This window comes from Talaromyces marneffei, chromosome 6, assembly GCF_009556855.1.
Source record: "Talaromyces marneffei chromosome 6, complete sequence".
NCBI classification, from domain to species: Eukaryota; Fungi; Ascomycota; class Eurotiomycetes; order Eurotiales; family Trichocomaceae; genus Talaromyces; species Talaromyces marneffei.
The window spans coordinates 1,976,488-1,996,153 of NC_072353.1; the positions used below are offsets into that span (position 1 = coordinate 1,976,488).

The window sequence follows — 19,666 nt, forward strand, 5'->3', positions numbered from 1 at the left end:
TGACGCGCTTGGCCTGTGGCTGTACCCAGCTTCTCCGCATCCTCTGTCTCCTCATCCTAGATCTATTCGCTCTTCAAACAGTTCGTATTGATCAATTGACGAATTAATATATACAACCAGTATTGATACAGACAAATACAGCAATTTATCCGCAGTATCAAAGTTTGGAAGCCTTGGAAAACTTTGGTCGGACTGTTCCCAGCTTCTCATTCGCCGAACCAGCAACAGGCATACCAGACAACAATGAGTCGTCCAGACAGAGGTACGTCTACCTTATTAAGAGTAGCAGCAATATTACTCGCCCCTCCTCTCCCCAACAATCCTACCTTGATTGCTTTACCTACCATATTCGCAATCAATATTCAACATCTGCTATTGCTGCCATTCCTTCAGTCACAAAACCCGTCTCTCCTTCTTAAATCATTGTTTATATTATTCTCACCGGCCGTCATTCCATGCCAAATACCTCCTCAATTCTATGTCCCGTACCTGCGACTGTCACCAGTCGACTCAGATTTGAATCTTGCCCAACATCCCTGCATTAGCATCACTCGGGCATAGCTTGCTGACTTAGCGATAACCGGTCCTTCCTATAGCTACATCTACTTCTTCTCAGAGAAACATCTTTCGACAGTTTCACCGAGTCGGCACATCCCAGCGCATCATGACAAGAAATGGTTCAACTGATGTGCATGAGCACTCGTTGCTGCTCCACCCTCGCACATATATCGAAGATTACCACCACTCTGAGTCGCCTTATCGGGATGACCCCCGGTTCTGGGTTAGATGGCCTGCGCTCGTTGCGCATCTAACATGGCTGACTCTTGCGAGTAACTATGTCAATGTCCTGCTAGTCTTTGTGCCATTGGGCATCGTCGCTGGTGTCCTGGAATGGAGTGCTGCAACAGTCTTCGTCTTGAACTTCCTTGCCATCATGCCATTGGCTTCATTGTTGAGCTTTGCAACCGAGGAACTCGCTGCTACTATGGGACAGACCTTGGGCGGGTTGATGAATGCGACTTTTGGAAATGCAGTGGAATTAATTGTACGTGACGAATTCACTTTCCAGATTGTCGGGGATAGGGCTAACGAACATCTACAGGTGAGCATCATCGCGTTGAAAGACAATCAAATCCGTGTGGTCCAGGCCAGTATGCTTGGAAGCATTCTGTCGAATATCTTGCTCGTTCTCGGCTGCTGTTTCTTGGTTGGAGGCCTTCGCTTCCCTGAACAGGAATTCAACTCTACCGTCGCCTCCACCATGTCTTCCTTGATGGCCGTTGCGTCGGCCTCCCTAATTATTCCCGCGTCGCTTTTCGCAGCCATGTCCGATTCGTACCAGACTGCACCTGAGGACTCAAGGAGAAGCATTCTTTTACTCTCCCGTGGCACTGCTATCATTCTCTTACTTCTTTATGTTATGTACTTGGTCTTCCAGCTGAAAACTCACGCAAGTCTCTTCGAGGAAACGTCTGCCAGCGACACCGAAGGCCAGCAGACTAGACCTGAAGATGAACACGAAGAGCATATTTTAAACCCATTGGCGGCCGGTATTGCTTTGATTATTGTCACAGTTTTGGTTTCCATCTGTGCTGAGTATCTTGTTGGCAGTATTGAGGGTATTGTTGAAAAGACCGGCATGAGCAAGACGTTTATCGGTTTGGTTCTTATTCCCATCGTGGGTAATGCGGCTGAGCATGTTACTGCCGTCGTTGTGTCCTACAAGAACAAGATGGACCTGGCGATTGGTGTCGCAATTGGAAGCAGTCTGCAGATTGCCCTTTTCGTTACTCCCTTCCTGGTCATTCTTGGCTGGATTATGAACGTGGAAATGACTTTGCATTTCCATATCTTCGAAACAGTTTCTTTCTTTATCTCTGCTTTGGTGGTTATCTTCCTTATCCAGGATGGAAAGTCGAACTATCTAGAGGGTGGATTGTGTCTCGGAATGTATGTCAACCTCCTCCCTTCTAAAGCTTTGAGAATGAGTGACTAATAGATTGCACAGGTATGCCATTTTGGCGATTGCTTTCTATGTCTACCCAGACGATACCGCTTCATAAAGTCATTCTCGTTCTGGTAATGAGAGTCTAACAATAGGGAAACTTTCTTGTCCGCTGATGAAGGATATCCATAGTCTCTTGGGACATGGGACCGGATTCTTGCACAAAAATATGTCCAGCCAGTTGCAACGAGGTGAAATTGTTGCTACCTTTTGCTGATAAAAAATCTCCATCATGAAAACCCTGTGTATACCTATATTTACAAACTGGGTGGCTTTTTCGGTGTATCTTTCTAATATTTAAGGAATATTAGCATCATTATCTTAATTCAACCAAATTGCTGCCAATATCGTAGTGCTTCAATCGTCCTGTAGATGTATCTATTCTAACAGCCAATCGACGACGAGGATGGTGGCCGGTTCGGAAAATCAATTTCCCCAACAAGAATCTTGGATTAGCCCGCAATTACTTCAGAAGCTCAGTCAACGCAGAATCGAGCCACACCAGGCACTCTGCAGACGGACAAGTCCGAAAATCAATTTTCTCAATCAATAAGGTCGCAGGGAATCTGAATGCCATCAAAAATATGGCGCCCCGTATCAATCTTTTCACCGCGAGAAATGTTCTCCGCCAACAGTACCAGTCGCTCACCATAACATCTCGCCAGGGCACACAATCTCCCATCAATTTGTGCAGTGGATGGTCTTCATATATGAAACAAAATTCCCAACGGTTATACTCATCAAAGTCAGAGAAGAATATCCCTGAACAATCTGAGCAGCCAAAGGGCCCTACTCAAGATGTGCTACCTCATGTTAGTCAGGAGGCCGAAGCCATTGATAAGATTATGCATGGGAAGAAGTGTGATGGAAACGCACCTGGCTCACCGGAATTGGAGCAGGGTACGCCGATTGACGAGGTTAGTCTTTTATCTTTCAGAAAAACAAAAGCACAAGGCTGTTACTAACATTTTGTTCCTTGAAAGATTATGAAAAGAGACGCAGACGCCCTGAAATACGCACCCAAGGTGATCCGAGACGAGGCAGCCAAGAAAGGAACACGCTCGTATTCTACATCAGCACGACTCTTTCAAGAAGCCACACAACAACCTACCAGAGCCGAGGACCCATCGATAGCTACTGTCGCAAGCATGATCGATCTCGCAACGGAACGAGCCGCCGAGAACCTCCCAGGCCTAAAATTTGGCATGCCGGCACCTCTACCCAAGACGGAGAATTACAAGAGTCGATATGACCCTGTTGTTGAGCAGTTCACGAAATTGCTTATGGAGGATGGGAAGCTCAGTCGTGCTCAGAAGGTAGCTTTTACATCTTGAGGATTTGACTGGGTCATAGCTAACATAGGATTCTAGGATATGGAGTTCATTCTCGACACTCTTCGCACATCTGCTCCCCCCAAAATCGACCCCAGACGACGCCTTCTTACATCTTTGCCCAGTCCTCAGCTCCCTCTCAACCCAGTGATATACCTCAACCTGCTCGTCGATTCCGTCGCCCCCCTAATCAAAATCCGTCAACAGAAAGGTCTCGCTGGTGGTGGTGCCTCAGTGCCCATGCCCGTCCCGCTCGCAATGCGCCAGAGACGCCGAACAGCCATCCGCTGGATCTTAGAGGCTGCAGAGAAGCGAAAGGATAGCAAGTTGGCTGTTCGTGTTGCCAATGAGCTTCTTGCTGTTGCGGAGGGCCGAAGCGGTGTGTGGGAGAAGAGGGAGCATGTTCATAAGATTGGTGTTGCCGGTAGATCTAACTTGCAGTTGAGGCCTCCTCCAGGAGGGCGGTAAACCTGTGGTTTTGTTTGCTGCATGGGTTTGGTTTGTATACGTATTATCTATATTCAAAATGTACATTATCATAAACAAGTGGTATTTTTCTGTCCATCATCCCGATCAACACTTAATTTTCGATATCAAACCTCGTATCGAGCTGTCTAGGCCCAATTTGTTTGACTTTGATGTACAACTGCTTGCTATTGGCTGACTGGTCGACGTTTCTTTGATTGGCTCTAACAGCCGCAGCAACCGCAGTGCAAGTTAACCGTCCTCCTATTGGTCGCCTCGACGTATCTCGTGAAGTCGTCAAGACACCAAGCAGTGGAGCCTACGACTACAACCCACACAAGTGACCGAGACCGATGCCTGCTCCAGACATGAATTGACAAAATCGAGGCTGACGACAGTCGTTTTGTGCTCCAACACTTCCACCATCAGAAGTTCGGATCGGGTCCCGTTTGCAATCAACGCGGCCGTGGCGTCTCAGAACATCGAGCTCGTTTCGCTCGAGGCTGGTCCTTCCTCTTCTTCTACTCGAGATACTCAGATAGCTCGACCTCTTACTGAGCGAGTCACACCACACACCACCTCGACGACTCAAGGTTGTACAGCGGCAGGGCTCAATTCCGGATTTGTCTCACATGACGATACAGCTAGCATTCTCAGCGGAAGTCAAGATCACGAGGGAACTGGGCTTTTGCAGACACAGCCCGAGTATTTAAATCGGGTGCAGCAACCACAAAACATCAACGACGAGAAGCCTACCGGTTTACGAACTCATATTCTCTGGGCGAAAGCTCTTGATAAGCGACATCGTCACCTCGAGAAATCCCCTGTCCGATACGACCCCGCCAATATGAAGTTCTCTCATAGTCTGCAATTCAACTCGGTCCCGGACTGGAGTACTCATTATATTGCATATGACAACCTCAAGAAATTGTATGTTTGATGTCTAATCGTGCCGGTTTGGTTGCTAACGGTGGAATACAGAATTTACAACCTCGAGAAACAAGTACACCACCCCGACAGCCATGGCGCGGTTGACTCCGAGTCCTCCCCACTTCTCGACACATCAGTCGATACGGACACTATTTTCCGACGAGCTCTAGACGCGGAGATGGAGAAAATCTGCTCGTTCTACCGGATTAAAGAACTCACTATCTTCGGCGAAGTTGAGGATGTCCTCAAGGAGCTAGCTCAATATAAAGCCAGTACGGATGGATTGGGTATGGAACCTGTGACTGAAGCGGTGACTAAATCTCGAACATTGAGTATTGGCTCAAGGCCACGAACGGGGAGTATTCTACACTCCTTGGGCTTGGGTCTGAATCGGCGCGAGAGTACGATTAGTGATTCGATAGGTGACGAGGAGGACGATGACGAGGATGACCACGACAGTGACGATCCTGAATCACCTGTAGAAGAGAGTCGAAGACCTGGATCTCGGAGACGATCTCGGGATGTTGCCGGTGGTGATAGATCTGATGGGTACCCAAGCGACATGGGAGACTCCCGATTATGGAATCTTGGTAACTCGCGACAAGAAGAGGAGCAACATGATCAACATGTGTTGGATCTTTATAACGCGGGTGTTGCTTTGAAGAAACGGGTGATTAGCGTCTATGTTTCGCTGTGCGAATTGAAATCGTACATACTACTCAACAAAACGGGTTTCTCCAAGGCATTGAAAAAATACGACAAGATCTTGGATCGCAATCTACGACGGGCCTATATCAATGGCACTGTTTCGCCGGCTTATCCTTTTACAGATGCAACAGCAGAGCATCTAGATGAAAACATTTGCCATATGGAACAGGTCTATGCTGAGATTGTGACCAGGGGCGATTTGGCACTCGCAAGGAGAGAGCTCCGGCTTCATCTGCGAGAGCACGTCGTCTGGGAGAGGAACACGGTCTGGAGAGAAATGATTGGTATTGAGCGTAAAGCGCAAGCAGCGAATATGGGAATTCGTCGTACGTTGCTTGGCGGTGACCACGATCCGTCAACGGCACAGCGTCAAGGCGATATCGAAAGTAGAGGCAAAGAAATCAAGACACCTCTTGGCCGTTGGTACTTTCCTGAATGGGTGTGCAGTTTATCTTTCTTTTCATTGGTTGGAATTATGATAATATTTGCCGTCTTGCTCTCGGTGCCAATCATGGAGAAACCCGAGCAGCAGAATTGTTTGGCGATGCTGGTTTTTGTCAGTCTTCTGTGGGCGACTGAGGTCATTCCGTTGTTTGTCACGTCACTGTTGATTCCGTTCTTGGTTGTGATACTTCGTGTTATGCGATCAGAAGAAAAACCACATGCACGATTGGCGCCAGATGCAGCTACCAAAGCTGTCTTTGCATCAATGTGGACATCCGTCATTATGCTACTGCTTGGAGGTTTTACCATTGCTGCGGCGTTGTCCAAGTATGACATTGCTCGTCGAATGGCTACGTTTGTATTGAGCAGAGCAGGAACGAGTCCTCGCATTGTTCTGATTACGAATATGTTCGTCAGTATGTTTTTGAGCATGTGGATCAGCAACGTCGCCGCTCCAGTGCTATGCTACTCGATTATCCAGGTTAGTCTCTCCTCTACTGTGGTCTGTGATTCATGCTAACTGTTCTAGCCGCTATTGCGCAACCTGCCTCCAGAGTCCAACTTTTCAAAAGCACTCATTCTGGGAATTGCCTTGGCAGCAAATGTTGGAGGTGCGGCTTCACCAATCGCATCACCACAGAACATCATTGCCTTGGAAAACATGTACCCAGCAATCAGCTGGGGAACATGGTTCTTCATCTCAATACCCGTGTGCATTCTTTGCATCCTAGCAATCTGGATTATACTCCTGGTTACATTTAACCCCGGCCGCGGCACAACAATTGTCCCCATCCGGCCCGTCAAAGACAGCTTCACCGGCACACAATGGTTCGTCACCCTCACGACCCTCATCACAATCGTCCTTTGGTGCTTCAGCCACCAACTCGACACCGTCTTTGGCGACATGGGCGTAATCGCCATTATCCCCATGGTCCTTTTCTTTGGCAGCGGTATCTTGACAAAGGAAGACTTTAACAATTTCCTCTGGACCATCATCATTCTCGCCGCGGGCGGACTGGTGCTTGGAAAGGCTGTTACATCTTCGGGATTACTGCATACTATTGCAGGAGCGATCACTGAACGAGTCGCCCACTTCAGTCTGTACGGTGTCTTACTCGTGTTTTCCTCATTGATCCTCGTCATGGCGACGTTCATTTCGCACACCGTTGCGGCATTGATTGTCCTCCCGCTCGTGCAACAAGTAGGCGTTGGAATGGAAAACCCTCACCCGAATCTGCTCGTTATGACGAGCGCGTTGATGTGTTCTGTTGCAATGGGCCTGCCTACCAGCGGGTTTCCTAATATGAGTACGTCCTTTTCCCGTCCCTTCTGAATCTTTACTAGGAAATTCGCTAACGTGGTTGATAGCGGCTATCATGATGGAAATCCCTGGAACAGGACAACGATACCTTCGCGTCAGCCACTTCCTTACACGGGGTGTACCAGGTAGTCTTGTTTCATTTGTAATTGTCGTGACGGTTGGGTATGTTTTGATGAGTATAGCTGGCTTGTAATTGCTTGATACATACATATATATATATACATAATCCTTTGATTTGTTCGGATATAGCATTGAATACGGAGTAGGTGGGTTATGTTATTAGTACTACACTACTAGAGAAGGAAACGAACTTATGTCATTCATTCAAATCATGTCCTGATTAACAATAGGACTTGAATATTATGCTACCTAGCAAGATGATACATTGAAGCCTAGAGAAGATACTCTTCAACGACCCGGGCAACAAACTCATCTGCATGGCCACCAGACTTCCAATGTACTGCACTATCTTAAACGGACGGAATTGGCCCTAATAGCCCTAATGAGTAAGTTGCAGAGCCACCCTAACTTAAAATATTGCTTCCAATCATTTTAATTTAGAAGCGATACGAGAACAATGGAGAGGCTAGTCTGCTATTCACTCGTTAGAGTAGAAGTCTTTCGAAGACTCCGTTGTACGATCATGGACGATTTTGAAGAGAGCGAGCTGTTCCAGCGACTGATTCAGCCTAAGGCAGACAAGTCACTACTTACAACTTCATTTGGAAATTTCGAGGCTTCAATCTGTTGTCAATAGCTTTGAACTAGATGATATAAAAGGCTTCACTAGCTATAGTTGTCATGGCTCATATCAAATCTCTTGTACGGTATGTGCAGCCCTTCATAGTTATGCTCCACCGTACAGAGTAGACGGAGCTGAAATCGGCCGAGGCTGTTCATCTCCGCTTCTTCCAAGTTCCAAGTCACCCCGTCGATCTTTAAACCTCCTCCTCCTCCTCCTCGACCATGTACTCTGTGTATCCGTGCTGTTCAGATATTTTTATCTATTTCTTGAAACCCCCACCTCATCAGAATCAGTGACTACCGGCGCAATGAGCAGCACGACCGGCTCAAGTGAGGCCGCCCTCCACCAACGCCAGAATGAACCCAACAGCAAAGAACAAATCCAAAAACAACGCATCGTATCCCACATGAACAGCGACCACCGCGATAGTCTTTCCATGTTTCTCGTCATATACAACAAAGTCCCCTACACCCAAGCGCAAACCGCCCAAATTGAAGAAATCCGTTTGTCTGGCATGACCATCTCCACTGCCGATTATCCCGACCGCGCAAAATCGTCACGGACGAACTTCTTTGTGCCATTCGAGCCGGCATTAAACGGGTACGAGGAGGCTAGACACAAGGTCGTTGAGATGCACAAACACTGTCTAAAGACGCTGGGTCAATCAGACATCACGATCCAGGAGTACCGACGGCCCAGAGGTTTTAGTGCATTCATGTTTACCGTTTGTCTGGTGACATTCATCGCATTCTCGCGCCGATCGAACTTTCAACCTGGTTCCGAGCTATACTCGCGTTTACTTCAGTATGTCCCCGACTTCGCGACGTTTTGCTACAAGATTCAGCCGCTGGTTATAGGCGGTATGGTCATTATTCATTCTATCGAAGCTATACATATGTCGATATATAGATTACGTCCTCATAATGTAGCGATTGGGTCAAGGTTGTGGTTTTTGTGGGTGTTGAATGATTTTGTTGAAGGGTTCACTGCATTGCAGCGGTTTGATGCGTTGGTTGAGGAGAAGAGGGCGTTGAAGGCACAGCACAAACCGAATTTGAGGGGGTAGTGTCTGTATATTCCTGGGGCTAAAATCAACCTGTACCTAATGACGACAAACATATACAACTAATGAGTGCAATCTTGAATCTTGAAATCTCTTCAACAAACAAGAAGCGGCTTTTACAGAGAACAAGTGGTGTACTATGTACGTACTAGTTGACTTATGTACACTAAGTAAGTTACGTAGATAAGTTAGCGGAGTAGATCGAGCAAACTCAATTGATTGTTGGTGCCTCAGGGCTCAGGCAAAAAAGCCGGACGAGTCTTGGCTGGCTGTCCACGTGACTAGATCGAGCAAACATACTAACCGCTTACAGCTAGCCCAGTAGGGCACACTAAGCGAGCAAGTTCTCGGTAGGCACACTGCGACCACGAAATTCAAGACCCGTCCTCAATCGACTATCTCGACCACGACAACTTAACGACATCCCAGCGCGCTGTTCCGGTGAACGACCACAACTATTCGAGGTTAGTGATTGATTCGATTTATTGCGATTTATTTTATCCAGGAAATCTACGGCTTGTTGCAATTCTCGGTTCGGTTCTACAACGAGTGTGGATTTTTTTATCGGTCGTCGTGCGTTGTGTTTCTCAGGCTCAAAAGACATATGAAGGGAAGAAGGAAGAGGAGGTGTGCAAGACACAAGAAGAACGAAAAAAATTTGCCTGGTGAATTGCATATTCACGGTCGATACGATATATTCATACTCCCTTGGGACCAATTTTGATTGCAATTCTGCCACGATTTTCTGCTACGATTTGTGTTGCTATTTGGCCTGAACATATCAACTAACTGATATAGTGGTCCTGTTTATCAAACGCCAATATGGGTATTTCTCGTGATTCCCGCCACAAGCGCTCGGCCACCGGTGCGAAGAGGGCCACCTACCGCAAGAAGAGGTACGATTGATTTCATATCTGACGGTGGAAGAACAGCACTTACAAGTTTCAAACAGAGCTTTCGAGAAGGGTCGTCAGCCAGCCAACACTCGTATTGGCCCCAAGCGAGTTCACCTTGTCCGCACCCGTGGTGGAAACACCAAGTACCGTGGTCTCCGTCTCGACTCCGGCAACTTCTCCTGGGGATCTGAGGGTATCTCCCGCAAGGTCCGCGTGATCGTCGTCGCCTTCCACCCTTCCAACAACGAACTCGTCCGTACCAACACCCTCACCCGTTCCGCCGTTGTCCAGGTCGACGCCGCCCCCTTCAGACAATGGTACGAGGCACACTACGGCCAGCCCATTGGCCGAAGACGCCAGCAAAAGTCTGAGGTCGCCGAAGAGAAGAAGAGCAAGAGCGTCGAGAGCAAGCAGGCTGCCCGATTCGCCGCCTCTGGCAAGGTTGAGAATGCTTTGGAGCGGCAGTTCGAGGCCGGTCGTTTGTACGCTGTTATCTCGTCCCGCCCCGGTCAGAGCGGTCGTGTTGATGGTTACATCTTGGAGGGTGAGGAGTTGGCATTCTACCAGCGTGCGATCAGGAAGTAAACGAGGGGATAGCCTCAAATAAATTTCATGTTTTCACTTCCACACATAATTACAAAAAATTCGCATGCTAGGATGGGTGGTATTGGAGTTTTGCAATTCAGCAATTCCTTTCCAGAAACAAAAAATCATGTTTATGATCTGGGCATCTGCGGATGCAAAATGTCTGTAGAGCTCGACTATCTCAATGGAACGATTTCTTTGCCTTATTCCTTCTTCGGAAATGATATGTTAATTTCTAGAGTAAGAAAAGTTCTCATGACTCTGTCCAATTATCGTTGCCTATCTGGGTCACGCCAGTGGGGCTGACTCCATATAAGCTTGGGGTAGTTACTACTAGTTAGTTAGTTAGTTATACTACATAAAGACGTTCTACAAAGCTAGCTATTCCACATCAACACCTTCACCTTTGAACTTATTCATTCTTAATTTTCTCAACCAGTCGAGCATACAAGAAGTGACACCTGGAACATCGACCTATCCTGGACGCCTGACTGAGCATAGCAACAGCCAATATATACCAAATAGTGTCTGGTCTGGCCATACATCCCATCATCCTGAAGTCATATAAAATGGCAATAAGTTCAAAAACAGCAAAAACGCGCATCTGCATAATCTCAGACACCCACACCCAAACCCCCCATACATCCTCCTCCATACACAAACCATACAGACATCCCCTCCCCAAATCCGACATATTCCTCCATGCCGGCGACCTGACTACCATCGGCCGTCAGGCCGAGCATGAAGTGATCGTAGACATGCTGAAGCACGACGTGGATGCAGAAATCAAAATCGTTATTGCGGGAAACCACGACCTGACGCATGACAGGAAGTTTTATGCAGAGCGGGGGGTGAGGAGGCATGGATCTGGGCGGCTTGAAGATGTGGATGCGATTAGAGCGTTGTATACGGATGAGTCCGCCAAAGAGGCGGGGATAGTGTATATGGAAGAAGAGGTTCGAACATTTACGCTGAAGAGCAACGGTGCTAAGTTTACTGTTTATGCATCGCCATATACGCCAGAGTTTTGCGGATGGGCGTTTGCGTATGAGAGGGACGAAGATCGATTTAACCCTAATCCTGCGCCAATAGCTTCGAGCGTCAATGAGTTTGTGCCTGATTTTCCGGGCGTGGATATCATGCTTACGCATGGCCCGCCGGCTGGTATACTGGACAAGATCTATTGGGGAAAGAATGTGGGATGTGACAACCTCCTGAAAGCGTGTCGAAGGGCCAGGCCTCGGTTGCATGTCTTTGGGCATATCCATGAGGCGTATGGTGCCGTAAGGCGTGACTGGCATAGTGACAACAATACTGAAATTGAGGAGGAAGATCTCGAGACAGTGATGAAGAATAGATCTCGGCATTATGACATGTCGAGCGATGCGGATGAGCCACTCATATTTGGCGAGGAGACGTTGTTTGTGAATGCGAGTATTGTGACGTTGGGATATAAGGCTGATCATGCGCCATGGGTGGTTGATTTGGATTTGCCTGTTGCTTAACTATCTAAGTTGATAATTACAACTTCGATGTAATGATTTATATGAGGAACGATAATGCATTGAAATAACCCCTAATGATCAATCCACCAATTGTTTATGTTGTTTATACACATTCAGAAAAAACCATTTTCAAAATAATATATCAGGATGAAATGAAAAGAATACATCAAAGAAAGACGCCGTGTCTCAACTTCCCGTGAGATTGGTATCAAATAATAAGTAAACATGTAAGACATCAAAAGAAAGTAATGACCCAAAAAGGGAAATAGAAGGGAATGTGATTATCTGAGGCCAAAAATGGTGCAAGAACGAAACAAAACTATCACTCCTCACGCAGAGACTCGGTTAGGACGCCACCGCCTTCGCGAACATTCATGCGGCTTGTTTTCTTGTTGATGCCCTTCAGTAAGCTGAATCGCTTCTTCACGGAATCTCGGACACCTCCGGTTGAAACAGTCGAAGCATTATTGTTTGGATTATTGCCATTGCTTTGGCTATTGGAACCACCGGCTGATATTGTCACTGTAGATGTGAGGCTCTTGTCAGGATACCCGAACCTCTCAGACGTATTAGGACGATTGTCAGACTGAGATGTTCGAGGCAATGCCGTTTGGGCAGTGTCCCATCCACCAGTAGCCAAGACGGGTGTACTCTTTTTCGATTCTAGTCTGCTATGTCGTATGCGAGGCTGGTTTGATTCATCATGAGATTTGGTTGACTTGTTCGTCGCGCTGCGGGCTCTTGAGCGGTCTCTTGAGCGGTCTCTGCGTTGTTGGTCTACCTGCTCTTCACCAGCATACCCCCCAGTTACTGAAGGCGTGGCTTTATGCTTCGGTTTCGCATCACTACCACCAAACCAGCTTCGTCGCTTCTCGCTCTTAGCCGTGGCGCGGGAGTGCACTGTTACCGCGTCATCGTCACGGTCCTGGAGGTTGATGGATTGGCGACTAGATTGCGCATCTGCTAATTGCCTTAGATCTGGGGATTGGTGGGTATCCTTCGCCGTTGTTACAGAAGACGATGCATGGTGCGTGGCTCTCTTGAACGGATTCGCGATACTGATACGGTGACTCAGAGAAGGCTTAGCAGTGTGTCTTCGTTGACTGTTAGACCGGGATGTGCGAATAAGTTCCTGCTCGGGACTGAATGAGCGCCCAGCAAGGTCCGAGCCATGTCCGTTAGCCCGTGGAGTGGACCGGTTACTGGAGGGGTTGGCGCTCTGAGGGGGCGAAAGGGTTTGCACGTGTGCGGCTAGCGAGGCTATCTCCGGTCCAAAAGCGTCTTCAAATCTAGCAAGAAGTTCGATCTGGGTCGCTTGATGAGATGGTCGAGAGTACAAGGACAGACACCGCTTAATCGAAAGCGCATGGTCGATCAAAGCCACAGCAAGTGCGTTCTCTAGTGGGTCGATTGGTTTCTGCTCAGCCTCATCTTCCTCCTCTTCGCCCGGCTCATTATTGCCATCCTCCTTTTCATTGGCCAAGAAAGGGCGATAAATCGCAACACAGCTTGAATGAGTGGCTCCCAAGTCAAGGAGTTGCACCAAAGCTTCCGTCAAACCTGATAGCGTCGAGTCATCGCCTGAGATAGCATGTTGTTCAAGCAAATGCAGTTCCTGAGTTTTACGCCATGTTCGCTCAATAGCCGTCTGCAGTGGAGTCAACTCAACTACATCGGTAGCCACAATCTCGCTTCGACGAAGGATATTAGGGAACGGTTCCGCTGTAGTGAAGATGGTCTTTTCAACCCATTGCTCCTTCACATTCAACCCACTAGTGTGGCGCTTCGAAGTGTGGGAAAATTGAAGTGGCACCGATATGAGCAAGTGCTCGCGCACCGAGTGAGGCACCTTGGAGCGTTGATACACGGGATGCATAACCTCTCTATGAGGACTGACAGCGCTAATCTGCAGGAATTGGCCTTCAATATCTTCAATTTCGTGGGACGAGGTGATCTGCGCAGCCGGATGTAGTTTCTGCATGCGATCCGTAAAGGATGCCATGCGCTCGTTCGGCAACGCCTCGAAAATGAATTGCTTATCTCGTAAGGTAGCTGAGAATCCCAAACCTCGGTAAGAAACGCGGAAGTACCGGGGAAACGCCTTGTCTTCTTTGGAAATCGATTCATAAATCTTGGCTATTGAACCCTGTGCTCGAGACAACTTCGTGAAATCCATCACGATATGCTCGTACTGTTCGATAAGCTCTTTGTAACAGGCAAGTGCATGTGTCCAAGCCTTTCCATCTTCGAAATGTTGAATGATCTTAAAATATAGAGCCTCCTTCCTGTCAAATGCGGACTGTTCTGGATATGCCGGATTTGTTAACGCAGGAACCATTCTTGTTGGTTCCCATGTATAGAGATCGGCATGAAATTGTAGGGCAAGAGCAGCTTGTGTGTAGTTGTGCTCTGTAGCTTGCGTTTGGGCCAACTCATGAACATATCGAATGAAAATATCCTCCCGATCCATATCTTTCATAAACTCCATAAGCCGCAAGGCATGAAGGCTTTCTGTGATACCGCCACTGTTGCACGCTACTAACAGTTCAAGCAGTTCATCGATTGTACCTATCAAACCCTTGGCATCCGTAGCCAGAGCTTCGTCAGAATCTTGAATCTTTTCAAAAAGATCTAGCAGCTCAGTGATAAAAAGTTTCTGTGTGATGCTTTCGTTCATATGCTTAGTCTGGAATAGTACATCAAGGCTAGTGACTATTTCCATTTCGATGATGGATAGATCTTGGGTGAGATCCCATTCGCTGATGATCATGGTCTGTAGAACTTCAACGGCGACCCGACGAAGGCCTTCATGGACGCTCAGGCACAATTCGATGATTCCGGGAACAAGGCTTGGGACATATTGCACTTGGTAGCCACCTAATTTGTTCAGGGCGTATTTTGCTCTCTCATCTTCGCTCGTCTCCCATCCAATTGCTTCCCAGGTTTGTCGCAACAGGGCAGCGCCCTGTTCGCGAACGTCACCACCAATCTTCCAGACTGCCCTGCGTTTTTGTTCGGGAAACGTTTCGAGAGCAAGTGCTTCGCTTGATACCACTTTCAACAGAGTCGTGAAAAAGAGCTCCCACAGTTTCATATCAAAGCTATCAGCCTCATCTGGAGGAGGGAGGAAGGATTCAATCAATATAGACGACAGATTCTCAAGATTCTTGACAGCAGAACGGTGGTTGTATATGTGCAGACTTAACCAGTCTTCAGGATAAGCTTCGCAGCTTATTATAGACCTATGTGCTTCTAGAGAATTGAATATGAACAATGCCATGTCATCCGGTTTCAGAATAGGTAATTTTGGATCATGGATGTTCGAGATGGCAGCCATCAGACCAGCCAGTTCAACCAGCGCCTCATCGAATTTTTGTTTGCGATCAGAGGCCTTGACTTGGAACGGGAATGATTTGGAATAGAGCATGGAGAGATAGTCGGTATCGTCAACACCCTCTAACACAACAGCACAGTAAGATGATGTGATTTTATGCATAAACGTATATAGCTGCCGTTCTGGTTGTTTCGAAAATTCCGCCACAATTGAAGCACAAAGACGCACTTGATCACGGTACTGATCAGAGACTTCACCAGTGTTGCCCCAGTATGGGTCGAGCCAACTGAAGCAACATGAAATCAAAGTTTCTCTATCCTCGCCGGATGCGAAAACATCAAGCTTTGTGTAATTCTGAATTAAAATGAGCTTGTACAAGATGAGCATGCCTTTGACATCCTTGCATGAGTCCATGAAACTCAACGCAATCATAATAATCTCATCTTTAGGCAGGACATTTGTAAGCTCGGGAAGCCACGAGTGAAAATGTTGCACCACTAGAGTTTTCGTTCCAACCAAGACCGGGGACGGATTCCGCATTAATGCCTCAAGGGACTTGAATATTGAATGCAGGTCACGGTTGAATGTCGGTTGGACCTTGGTGACACCGATTCCCTCTTCCTTAAGCTTTTGCTGTTCACGAGCATTGATGATAAACTTTAACAAGTGCCGTCCAACTTTGAATGCCGCACGAAGATTTCGTGACTGTTGTGGGGTATCATGGGATTGTAAAAGTCGCAGATAACTTCGAATCAGGCATGGAGTTGCAAAGGGAAAGTTGAACTGATTTTCCGTGTAATGATCCACGAGTGGGCCAAGGTTATACCGTCGATCGTGGGTAATGCCTAATACCGTCACCAAGGCGTTGAAGATCAAGTCTTCGTATTCCTCGCCTCCGGCATTTTCAACAAGAATTCCAAACAGGGCATCAAAGACATCTCGTAACTGTTTGACAATCTCAATCTGTGGGACGAAGAGGACTCGTCGAAGAAGCTCCAGTACCTCATTTCCAGTTTGTTTTTTCCAACTAATGAGCCCCAATATGATTTGATCCTGAGAGTATTCGGTGCTGCAGAGATTTGTTTCAACGTGAACAGTAGATAGCGGACCTGTCACCGACTCGTCTGGAATGGAAGAATTTTTGTGCAGGGAGCTCCAAGGGAGGCTAAGATATGCGCCTCTTCCTTCCTCGTCCACGCTCGATGTTACCTTGTCATAAGCATGAAGAAGCAATGAATGGGGTCCGTCATGAATGAACGCTTGTTGATTCCATAAAGGTAGCCAGCAAAGCGCGAATGGAAATTCGGGTGCATCGGCTATACTCATGATTACATGAGCTCCTGGGACCTGTTCAGTCGGTATGTTAAGGCGAATGGTCTGATTCCACGAAGAATTTCTATCCGTGACAGTAGTCCGCCAAGCAGTGTGACCTGTGCTATTGGAGGAAGCAAAGATACACCGCTCCAAACGAGCTCCGCTGCCATTGCGAACTTCAAGCGTCAACTGCAAGTTGCGAAAGCCTGTATGGACGGGAACAGGCACTTGTCCAGTTTGAGGATGGCAGAGCAAAGCTGGCCAAGGGAATTTGGCACGAGAAATAGTCAAGTAAATGTCTGATCTCGGCTGTGACGGGGCAGCTGCGAAACCCATTCTCCGGGTTTGAGTCACATTATGCATTAATGTGGGATTGTTTCGCACGAGAGCATCAGCATCGGAGTCTATGAATGGATAGAAGTGAAGGTGAAGCTGAGAGGCTTGATAACACTTGAAATATCGACCAGACGAGCTTGGTAAAACGATTCGAATAAGCTCATCGAAGCCCTCGAGATCATTGCCACCTTCCTCGACATCTTCACCTAGAGGTGACCAGATATTGATGACATGCTCCGCCTCGCTATTTTGTCTGACGATATGTGCAACATCTAAGATACCTGCTCCCACCGTACGTATGACGGTTGCATCTTTGAGCGTGGCATTCTCCCCTTGGCCCTGGGAATTAGCAGAATCTGAGCTTCTCGGAGGAGTTTCCCTAATGGTTTCTGGCTGCCCAGGACGTGGAGACTTGGCAGTCCAAACCATGCTGCGACGACCCTTGACGCTACCCTTGACGCTATGCATGTTGGAAGGATTGCGATTCATGCCGCCATCCCGAGAACTCGATGTCCGCGCGGCGTATGGAAGAGAGGGCCGAGGTAGTTCAGCTGATTGCACGATAACAACAAGATATAAATGAGCTTCTCCCCCGGCACCGTCGCCTACATCCGCAGCACATAGCTCCGTGAACAAAGTTTTCAATTTGCTGCTATTAGCTAGTGCCATGAAACTGTCTGCAGACTGAATCTCTAGCACGTAGGTTTCCGATAATGGCTTTAGCGCGCCGCTATCTGCCTTTGTTGACAGGTACAAAGACAAAGTGACCGGACCAGCATGAGAACCAGCTATTGTCTTGAGTTCGAGCAGGAGATGACGGAGTGTTGATGCGTCTCCCTGATGCCTTGGATCCGAGTCAAACATACTCATCTCCGACTGGAGTTTGGTCAATTCGATCGCCGAGTCGTCTCCCGTAAGCAACCGACCATTTTCTTTCGGGTCTCGCACAATAACCTCACCCGTGAGCATCTTGTTTCCGCGCACCAAGTTCCACACAGTGGTCTGTCGCACGGCGCTCTTCTCCTTGGAGGTGAGCACATCATGGAGCAGTTGCCGCCTAGCTAAGTCCAAGTCTAAGACGACGTTATACATTGTCTCCACCGACCCGTATTGTCGGGTCAAGAGTAACTCGTGGAGGTTTGTTGAATGCCATTCCCGCAGAGACGAGGCAATCTCATCAACCAAAGGCTCCTCATAAGATGTGGGTGTCTCGTCTCCAATCTTCAACATCGGCACCGGAGCAGCTGGTTTAGAACCGTTCGGGTTCCGCGCAACGATTGAGGAAGGAGTTAACGGCACAGAGCCAGATCGATAGGTCGCGGCCGAACCTGATCGTGGGTTGTGTCGGACATCTTCCAGTATGTCAGCAGTATCCTGGCGATGTTTGACGAGTTCTTCTTGGTGACTATTAATCCCATTTATCAATGACGCATCACCGTTGTCCAACGGCTTGCGACCTTCGGCATCTCCCAGATATTCCCGAATCTCCACACAATTCCTCGGGAAGATACCTGAAAACACGCGAGCTTCCAGGGTTTGACCTTTCACGCTCGTCAATCCAGCCAACAGCGAAGGAGGCGCAACAAGGTAACCCCGAAACCACGAGCCATTGGCGCCCCCTTGTTCGATTATGTACAGTTCATCGCCGAGTTCGAGCGGGAGATCTGCCGGCGAAGAAGGTTGAAAGGGGTATATGGCAACTGCGAAAGCAATGCGAGGCAGAGGCCGCCAGGGCATGTCTACTCCTTGACAAATGGCTCGGTCGTTCTGGGTCCGTTCAGATCGGACTAGCGACGGCGGAGCTTCTAAAATTGTAAAGTTGTAGAGGAATTCGAGGACGGCGCGACATGCAGGAACGACGGTCGATTGGTGGACAGGGGTCTAGGGAATGTCGCGTGGAACGGCTCGCCAGAATGTATGTTGTCTGTACACAGAGCTGGTGGGTGGGATGGGATGCAGCTGAACTTGGGTCTTGGCAGCTAAATCACGACTACTCCTGTCATGGTCAGTACGGAGCTCGACAAATAATTGTAAACGAACTGCACGTGCGGAATACTGTCGTGGATGTTCGTCATATGAGAAATGCAAATTATATGCTGTTGTCCAACTAGTCGTACCCCAGACGTGGCTGTTTGGATACGGGCTCCAGAGTACGTACTTTATTCCAGCACGGACAATGCGGCCAGCCCCTTTCGACGGATTCCACAACACGGGTGTGTCCTGGCGGTGGAAATTGAACGGGTGGATTGACGAAAGAAAATGAAGTCGCACTTACAGACCAAAAAAAATAATTGCTTCACGTCCAGTGTCTGACTGGCGAGGGGCCCAGGACTGGCAGGTTAAGATCCAACGGCATTGACGAGGTACACAAAGAGAGGAGAGAGGACAACAAAAGTTCGACCCTTGGTTGGTTAGTGAGCTTAAATTAATTGAATTATAGATTACTGTAAACGGTAAAGGCCGCGTATTGGGTTTGGTTTAGTGGTCCAGGAACTGGTGGTGCGATCCTTGGGCGACCGAGTGTGGGTGCACACAGCACTCTGGGCCATCTCCGGCGCACAGACCGTCCCGAGGCCCATATCCGGTTCTTGTGGTCGATTACGACAGAATTTCATACGTACGGAGTAACTGAGGTAGTAAATACATATCGGTAATGCCCCAATACGCATGTATTTTTCATGCCC

At 48.0% G+C, this 19,666-nt stretch overlaps 5 protein-coding genes across 5 annotated transcripts; 4 read left to right on the forward strand and 1 right to left on the reverse strand.

Moving 5' to 3' along the window:
- Positions 1-664: 664 nt before the first annotated feature.
- Positions 665-2,063, forward strand: EYB26_008221 (uncharacterized protein; the record flags this gene model as incomplete). The annotated part of the gene is made up of 3 exons (XM_054267477.1): positions 665-1,045; positions 1,103-1,950; positions 2,009-2,063. 3 exons carry the CDS (start codon positions 665-667, stop codon positions 2,061-2,063), a joined length of 1,284 nt encoding a protein of 427 aa, XP_054123452.1.
- A 526-nt stretch (positions 2,064-2,589) lies between these two features.
- Positions 2,590-7,397, forward strand: EYB26_008222 (uncharacterized protein; the record flags this gene model as incomplete). The annotated part of the gene is made up of 7 exons (XM_054267478.1): positions 2,590-2,922; positions 2,989-3,321; positions 3,376-3,760; positions 4,200-4,731; positions 4,783-6,364; positions 6,413-7,190; positions 7,252-7,397. The coding sequence occupies 7 exons, from the start codon at positions 2,590-2,592 to the stop codon at positions 7,395-7,397; spliced, it is 4,089 nt and encodes a 1,362-aa protein (XP_054123453.1).
- Positions 7,398-8,256: 859 nt separating this feature from the next.
- On the forward strand, positions 8,257-10,493 carry EYB26_008223 (uncharacterized protein; the record flags this gene model as incomplete). The annotated part of the gene is made up of 4 exons (XM_054267479.1): positions 8,257-8,809; positions 9,367-9,476; positions 9,811-9,908; positions 9,965-10,493. 4 exons carry the CDS (start codon positions 8,257-8,259, stop codon positions 10,491-10,493), a joined length of 1,290 nt encoding a protein of 429 aa, XP_054123454.1.
- A 569-nt stretch (positions 10,494-11,062) lies between these two features.
- On the forward strand, positions 11,063-11,998 carry EYB26_008224 (uncharacterized protein; the record flags this gene model as incomplete). The annotated part of the gene is made up of 1 exon (XM_054267480.1): positions 11,063-11,998. The coding sequence occupies one exon, from the start codon at positions 11,063-11,065 to the stop codon at positions 11,996-11,998; it is 936 nt and encodes a 311-aa protein (XP_054123455.1).
- A 322-nt stretch (positions 11,999-12,320) lies between these two features.
- EYB26_008225 (uncharacterized protein) lies at positions 12,321-18,719 on the reverse strand (the record flags this gene model as incomplete). The annotated part of the gene is made up of 1 exon (XM_054267481.1): positions 12,321-18,719. One exon carries the CDS (start codon positions 18,717-18,719, stop codon positions 12,321-12,323), a length of 6,399 nt encoding a protein of 2,132 aa, XP_054123456.1.
- Between the last annotated feature and the right edge of the window lie 947 nt (positions 18,720-19,666).